The sequence below is a fragment of the Clupea harengus genome, chromosome 12, assembly GCF_900700415.2.
Source record: "Clupea harengus chromosome 12, Ch_v2.0.2, whole genome shotgun sequence".
NCBI lineage: Eukaryota > Metazoa > Chordata > Actinopteri > Clupeiformes > Clupeidae > Clupea > Clupea harengus.
Window position 1 is genome coordinate 10,281,474 of NC_045163.1, and position 7,677 is coordinate 10,289,150.

Consider the following 7,677-nt stretch of genomic DNA (forward strand, 5'->3'; position numbering starts at 1 on the left):
AAAAGATGATGGATGCAAACAATGAAGATAATCTGTTAAGGAGTCTGGAGGAGGAGAGAATGAGAGCTCTGGAATTAGAAAAGAGGAACAGAGTGACAGACGAACAGCTAACAGACACCTGGACAAAAGCAGTGAATGTAGAAGTGAAATACTCAGATAATGAGGACTGGATAGACTCTGAACATGATAATGAATGCAAGATCCAGACAGATGAAAAGCGGCAGGACCTTGAGAGTAAGTTAGAGGAAAGCATTGATAAAGAACTGAGCCATGGAGAGCACAGTGACATAGACAATAAACTGGCAGAGAAAGAGGTTGAGAGAAGCCCAACTTCTATGGCAGAGCAGTCTGGAAAATCATCAGTCCAGGATGAAGGTAAATGCATGGACTGTGTAGTCAAATGTATGTGGTTAGCATATGCAGTGAATTACAGGGGAAATTAGATTAAGTTTCCTTGAGAAATGAATGTTAACCTGTTTGTTGGGTGTTCGTTTTTAATTAATTATTCTCATTTAATTTGTTCCACAGAACACTTGCGGAGCCCTGAAGTGACAGCACATGCAAACCCACAGAATACTCAATATATGAAGTCACCATTGCCAAGTATTTTATTAGGAATCTTATATGTATATTCTACTAGGACATACTTGATTCGGTGTCACATCCAGTATTTATCTGTATTTACATACAAATTGGATTTACAGTATATGTACATGTCTTTGTATTTCTTTGGATTGTTCTACAGATCTCTCATCTCCTACTGAAAAGATGGCATCACAAACCCTACCTCCACGACAGGATAAACTCACAGATTCAGTGGATGGGGATACCTTCTGTGAAGAGCAGGAATATTCAGATTATGACGGTGGGACACAGTCTGAAAAGTTGAACAATGAAGGTAAGATCCAGAGAGGTCAAGAGATCCAGACTGAGGACATTGACCACAAGCCTGAGGACAGCATAGTTGAAGAACTGAGCCAAGATGATCAGAGTGGCATTGACATTGAGGCGGTACATTTAGTGGAGGTTGAAAGCAACATCAGCAGTTTCACCAATATGAGGAAACCAGCGGCATGCGCAGTGGTCCAGGAAGACCAGTCTGGGCAACAGTCAGCAAAGCCAAAAGGTAATTATGCTGATATTACAATTTGTCAGATTTACTTAAATAAATAAATAAATAGATCATAATTTAAAAAAAAATACACTGATAAATCATCTAAACCCCTCTACCTTGTTTAATGACCCAAACAGACATGGCAAAGGAACAGAAGGATGGTGATATGAAGGCAGAAATATTGAGGGTGGAAGAACAAGGGAAGAGAGTTCAAGAAAACTGTCAGAAGCATAAAACAAAACAGGAGCAAGAGACAATGAAGTTAAATATGGGCAGAGAAAGAATGGAAGAAGAGTTAAAGATGATGGATGCAGAACATGAGAATGCCAATATGTCGAGGAGACTGGAAGAGGAGAGTATGAGTGCTCTGGAAGAAGAGGAGAGGAGGAGGGTAAAGGAGGAAGTTGGGACAGAAATGGTGAAAGGACATCCCTCCCCTGCAGAAAAGTTAGACTCTGATGATAAAGTCTTGAGAGTCCCTGAAGAATGTGAAAAAGAAGGAAAGAAAGGCAGGAATAAAGGCAAGGAGATCCTGATGGAGGACAAAGGTATGTGTGCTTTTAACAGATATGTACAGTAGATATGTCTATGAAAACCCCTGGACTACTTTGACCTGAAGACTACAAAGGCTATTTTTGGTTATTATTAAACTGTTGTCATTCTCTATAAAGAACCTATGATGAAGCCCGAAAAGACAGCACATGCAAATTCACAGAATATTCTACTGAAGTCACCTTTACAAGGAGGTACTTATTGACAAATCTGGTTTGACAAAACTATGCCTGTGAAATGTGCACAGTGTATTAACCTTTATTTTATTCTTACACAGATCACCTCTCTCCCATTGTGGAAAAGGTGACGTCAAAACCTTTGCCACCATTACAAGGTAGTCTCACTTGTTGTTGTTAGAATCTTGTTGTTGAGTTGTGTTTATATTCAGTATGAACTAGATGTAAAAACATTCTCAGCCCGCTGGTGTATTTCAGTTTCCTGTTCAACTCTGCAAAGTTATCACTAGTACACTTCCAGTGATTAACACTGTAGAAACTTGTGTTCAAAAGAGATAGTGAGAGTGCTTGTTTTTGCACTGATGTACAAATTATGTGTATGTTTTAAAATCCTTTAATTAGACATGGGCAAGCATCAACTAGATGATGGTTCTAAGGCAGCAATGGAGACCATGAGGAAGCCAAAGAAAAAGGCAAAAGACGCAAGAAAAAGAAACATACAGGCTGAAAAAAGGAAATACAACGAGGTTAAAAGATTGGAAATGGACAGGGACACAAAAGAGAAAGAGAAAAAGAAGATGGTTGAAGAAAAAAAGAAAGCCGAGCTGATTCGGAGACTGGAGGAGGAGAGACTGAAGGCTATGGCAGAAGTGACAGAAACAGACATGGCAAAGGAACAGGATGGTGATATGAAGGCAGAAATATTGAGGGTGGAAGAACAAGGGAAGAGAGTTCAAGAAAACAGCCAGAAGCATAAGACAAAACAGGAGCAAGAGACAATTAAGTTAAATATGGGCAGAGAAAGAATGGAAGAAGACATAAAGATGATGGATGAAGAACATGAGAACGCCAATATGTCGAGGAGACTGGAAGAGGAGAGTATGAGTGCTCTGGAAGAAGAGGAGAGGAGGAGGGTAAAGGAGGAAGTTGGGACAGAAATGGTGAAAGGACATCCCTCCCCTGCAAAAAAGTTAGCCCCTGATGATAAAGTCTTGAGAGTCCCTGAAGAATGTGAAAAAGAAGGAAAGAAAGGCAGGAATAAAGGCAAGGAGATCCTGACGGAGGACAAAGGTATGTGTGCTTTTAACAGATATGTACAGTAGATATGTCTATGAAAACCCCTGGACTACTTTGACCGTAAGATTACCATGGCTGTTTTTTGTTTTTATTAAACTGTTGTCATTCTCTACAAAGAACCTACTATGTTGAAGCCTGAAAAGACCGCACATGCAAATTCAGAGAATATTCTACTGAAGTCACCTTTGCAAGGAGGTAGTTATTGACAAATCTGATTTGACAAAACTATGCCTGTGAAACGTGTACAGTGTATTAACCTTTATTTTATTCTTACACAGATCACCTCTCTCCCATTGTGGAAAAGGTGACGTCAAAACCTTTTCCACCATTACAAGGTAGTCTCACTTTTTGTTGTTAGAATCTTGTTTTTGAGTTGTGTTTATATTCAGTATGAACTAGATGTAAAACATTCTCAGCCTGCTGGTGATGATCAGTTTCCTGTTCAACTCTGCAAAGTTATCACTAGTACACCTCCAGTGATTAACACTGTAGAAACTTGTGTTCAAATGGTGTTCAAAAGAGATAGTGAGAGTGCTTGTTTTTGCACTGATGTACAAATTATGTGTATGTTTTAAAATCCTTTAATTAGACATGGGCAAGCATCAACTAGATGATGGTTCTAATGGAGCAATGGAGACCATGAGGAAGCAAAAGAAAAAGGCAAAAGACGCAAGAAAAAGAAACATACAGGCTGAAAAAAGGAAATACAACGAGGTTAAAAGATTGGAAATGGACAGGGACACAACAGAGAAAGAGAAAAAGAAGATGGTTGAAGAAAAAAAGAAAGCCGAGCTGATTTGGAGACTGGAGGAGGAAAGACGGAAGGCTTCGGCAGAAGTGACAGAAATATTGAAAGCAAAAAAAGCTATTAGAATGTAAACACTATCGGAAGGGCCATCTTCAAATGTCATCATTCCAGATACTCACAGATTCACACAGTATTATATTTGTCTTCTTTCACTGTTTTAGTTTTTCTAGTGACAGCTATTTTTGACAATTTGCCTTGAAGACACCCCACACTCCTATAATGAAATAAACAACAAATAAAGTATGTTTGAGCAAAAAGGTAGTTTTAATGTCATGTTTTAATATGACTAGAACAGAGCACAGAATTAGATAGAGTCAGATGTCATTAGACATCCCAATCCAGAGTCAAAATCCAATCCAAAAGGGTCAACCTAGAGCAAAAAATAAATCAATGAGGATTCAGGAATCATAGTAAAAAGGGCCAGACAAAGATCTGAATAAACCAGAACACAAGACTTCACAATGACAGAGAAACGAGAAGTTTAAATACACTGGTAGACAAGGAATAGTTGAAGACCATTGACAAGACAAGGTGAGTGGAAGAGTCCATTAGAAAGGAAAGGGGATCAAATTAGTTTCAGTTGCAGTCATGAGTCATGACAGAACCCCTCAGGACAGGTTCTAAAGCTGAAAACCATTTTCCTGAGGTGCTTTTCCACTGGGAACTTCCCAGGTGGAGCAAACATTTATAGGAACAGCCCCCTAATCGGCCCTTTCAGACTTTCTGTTTTCATTGCGGTGTGTAGCCTAATATTCTAACATTAGTGATGAAGCCTAATATTTTGCTCTTCGATCTCAACGTCAATTCTAATTATATACTGTATTTCTCCAGGGGCGGCACCAACATTAGAACATTAAAACAGATTTTCTAGATAATATAAGGAATTCCTCAAGTTTTAGTCAAGTTGAATTTTGCTATAATGTTGCTAACACTTGAATGGCTTTATAGCAGCTGTAATAACTTAAAGAATATAAATGAATATACCAGCACCACTATAAATAACTAAAGCCTATATTTCAGCTGACGGTTTGCTCGTGTTCATTCAGTGACTGGAACCTCAACAATCTAAATATGTGTAAACTATGATTTATTCAGCTGTATTCACCACATAATCTCTGGCAACCACTGTTTAACCATCAATCATCATTGCAAGAACTAATTTTGCCTATCTTCGTATGTCTTCTGGCGTTATAGTGCTTTGCATAAAAAACATGATTAGGCTGTCAGACTGAACCAATCATCCACAGCTGCAACATCAAAGTTGTCTAAGGACCGTGAGAACAGGGCTGGCTGGACTCCAAGGACACACTGGAATGGAGCGAGGTTTTGACCGTGTTACACTCACATTACACTTCTGATTAGTCCTCCTGATACTCTGATAGGTATGCATGATAAAGAATAACTGAAGCTCTCTGTTTAGTGATAATCTGATTCAACTTCTTCAGGCAGTCCACATGTCTAGAACACAGAACAAGGCCTTCACTGTAGTTAGTCCTGCCAATGACAGATCTTTGAAAGCCATAGTGGTAAACCCCTGAGATATGGGGAGGTCTGTGATAAAGTTTACTGTGATATGGGAGCAGGGCCTATGTGGTATGGAAAGTAGTTCCTAGAGGCCGGTGGGCTGTGAGTAGTACCTGCACACAGACTGGGTAATTCTTGTTAGTTGTCTTGAAGTGTGTGACATCATATAGAACAGATACTCTCCCAAAAATCTTTCAGTTTCTGACAAAAAAAAAGGTTTTTCCAAATAGTTCTTATTCACCTGTGGTACTTTGTGGAAGGGACTAAAAGGCCCAGTTCACGATTCTACGTTGTAATCCCATACACTTTTTTTCAGATTTAGCAAATCACTTCTCACTGGCCACACAACCTCTCACAAAGGTTTCGACTTCTAGACCAAACTATGGACCTTCCAGACAAAAGGAAACTAATTTGGTTCTTCAAGCTTTTCTTTATTTGTTCCACACTATACATGTGAATGTAGTAGGAGCCATTTGTGAAATGGCTGTTATAAAAAAATCTGAAATTATTACAGTTCAGTGAGGTGAGGATGGATCCATGGAGACCAGGATAGTGCTCTTGAAAGTGGTGACTTGTGACCACAAATAGTAGTCGGCAGGGGCGGCTCGTCCATAAGGGCGATTGGGGCGACGCACTGTCGGATTCTACCACTTGACCGTCTGATCTGCCTCTGAATGTCATTGTCCAATCAGGCAACAGTCAGGCAAAAGTTGTGCGTCAAATGGCCCCACCCCTTTTATGGGCGATTTGGGGCGAAATGGAAATCACCCCAGACGTCTCTCATTGACTCTCATGTTAAATCATTTTTTTTGTTCTCACAAAACAGGGCTCTCAATGCATTCTCTATGGTTTCCGGGAGGGCTCGCCCCTCCATGCTTTCGTCATGCGTAATAGGACGTATAAGAGCGTCATACGGCTTCTGTCAAGGCATATTCTGTCAAAATGGCTAACCGTTCAGTGCAACAACTCGATTCGCTCTTTGAAAGAAACTCCTTTTAGTCGTCGTACTAATGAAGATAAATTGACAAAACAACTAGGATTTCCTAGACCAAATGTATCCATTCAACAGGTTTTCTACAAAGGGGGAGAAATCCTACATCCAAGAATTGGTTCGAAAGAAAATCGTGGATAGCAGGCTGTGAAGTGGCTAACGCGGTCTGTATTTCTATATACCACTGTCACTTTTCATAGGTTTCACAGTGTGAATGTTCGCTTCTTGCACTTACACTGAGTTATTTTCTACGTGATTACTTATTTTTGTAAGCCAATGCTTTTGTAAGCCAATACTTTCAAGATCAGTCAATAAATATTGTTGGTTTTGATGTATATGTTGCCCCCTTCTTTCATGTTGTTACTGGACATATCATGTGTCCTGTTAAGCTATGTTACATCATACAACATTTGAGACATGTGAATAATGAAAAAGTGGGATCATTTATTGTGAAGCCACATCATTTTTGCTTATGAAGGCTCCTGGATGCAACTTTCTTCCATAGCTTTCCACTTGTAACTAGCTACTCTTATGTAGCTAGAGGGTACATCGTTCTGTTGTGCTGCCATCTAGTGGACAAAAAGGTATTGCTGTATGAGTTAATCAACTAACAACAAATTGATACAATTGAGAATTTTTTCAGGAGCCGCCACTGCTATCCAGTGAGGTTATGATTCAGGTGCAGTGAAGTGTTAAGTCGAGGAGAACTTTAAAGTGCTTTGAGTGCTCCAATGAGTAGAAAAATGCGAAATAAATGCAGTCCATTTACCTTTTAGTTTCTGGGTTGATATACTGAGGGCATGGGCATTCACACTGGACAGACCTAGTGCAGATCCAACTCAATCAAGACATCACCAGTCATTACTGAATATAAAGGTGTATTGTGGAACTTGGAACCTATTGTGTTGGTCTTGTTCTTTTAAGGCACAAAACAAAACAAGTATCAAACAAGACATGTCAGAGAAGGCCCACAAAATACCTTTGACTTCAAAGCTTCTACAAGGGCGCCCTCTGGTGGACAAAATGGGAGCTGATCATAGAATTGCATTCCAATTTTTGGTCATAGAATTAGATTCTTATTTCTAACCGCACAGGGATCAGAGGAGCTTAGGGGAGACATCATAAATTGAATCAAATTTGTTTTTTTTTTACACATATACATACACACACAAAAGTATTCAGGACAGAAAACTGAATGGTGCACCATTTACAACTGACTGTATACTGCAAATGTAAAGAAATGTGGTATACTGGAGCTATCTTGATTAGAATTATTAAAAGTGCTTATCTAATATATTTAATTTTCACGTGAAGTACAGGGATTCACTCAATCAGAGATGTAACATTTTAAAGATAAGAACAAGAGGTCTTCATAAACCCATACACACAGACACACAAACACACGTACACACATGTGCACACAAACACACGTACA

The 7,677-nt window shown here is 39.3% G+C and overlaps 1 protein-coding gene across 2 annotated transcripts; it reads left to right on the forward strand.

The window, feature by feature from the left end:
• Positions 1-755: 755 nt before the first annotated feature.
• Positions 756-4,307, forward strand: LOC116222947 (inner centromere protein A-like). 2 transcript variants are annotated; one of them, XM_031578274.2, is made up of 5 exons: positions 756-1,126; positions 1,252-1,662; positions 1,786-1,860; positions 1,944-2,000; positions 3,509-4,307. In XM_031578274.2, the coding sequence occupies exons 1-5, from the start codon at positions 769-771 to the stop codon at positions 3,796-3,798; spliced, it is 1,191 nt and encodes a 396-aa protein (XP_031434134.2). In that variant the 5' UTR covers positions 756-768; the 3' UTR covers positions 3,799-4,307. The 2 variants fall into 2 exon arrangements, with proteins under 2 accessions (XP_031434134.2, XP_042565381.1); XM_042709447.1 differs by lacking the exons at positions 756-1,126; positions 1,252-1,662; positions 1,786-1,860; positions 1,944-2,000 and adding exons at positions 2,314-2,913; positions 3,037-3,114; positions 3,198-3,254.
• The last annotated feature ends 3,370 nt before the right edge of the window (positions 4,308-7,677 follow it).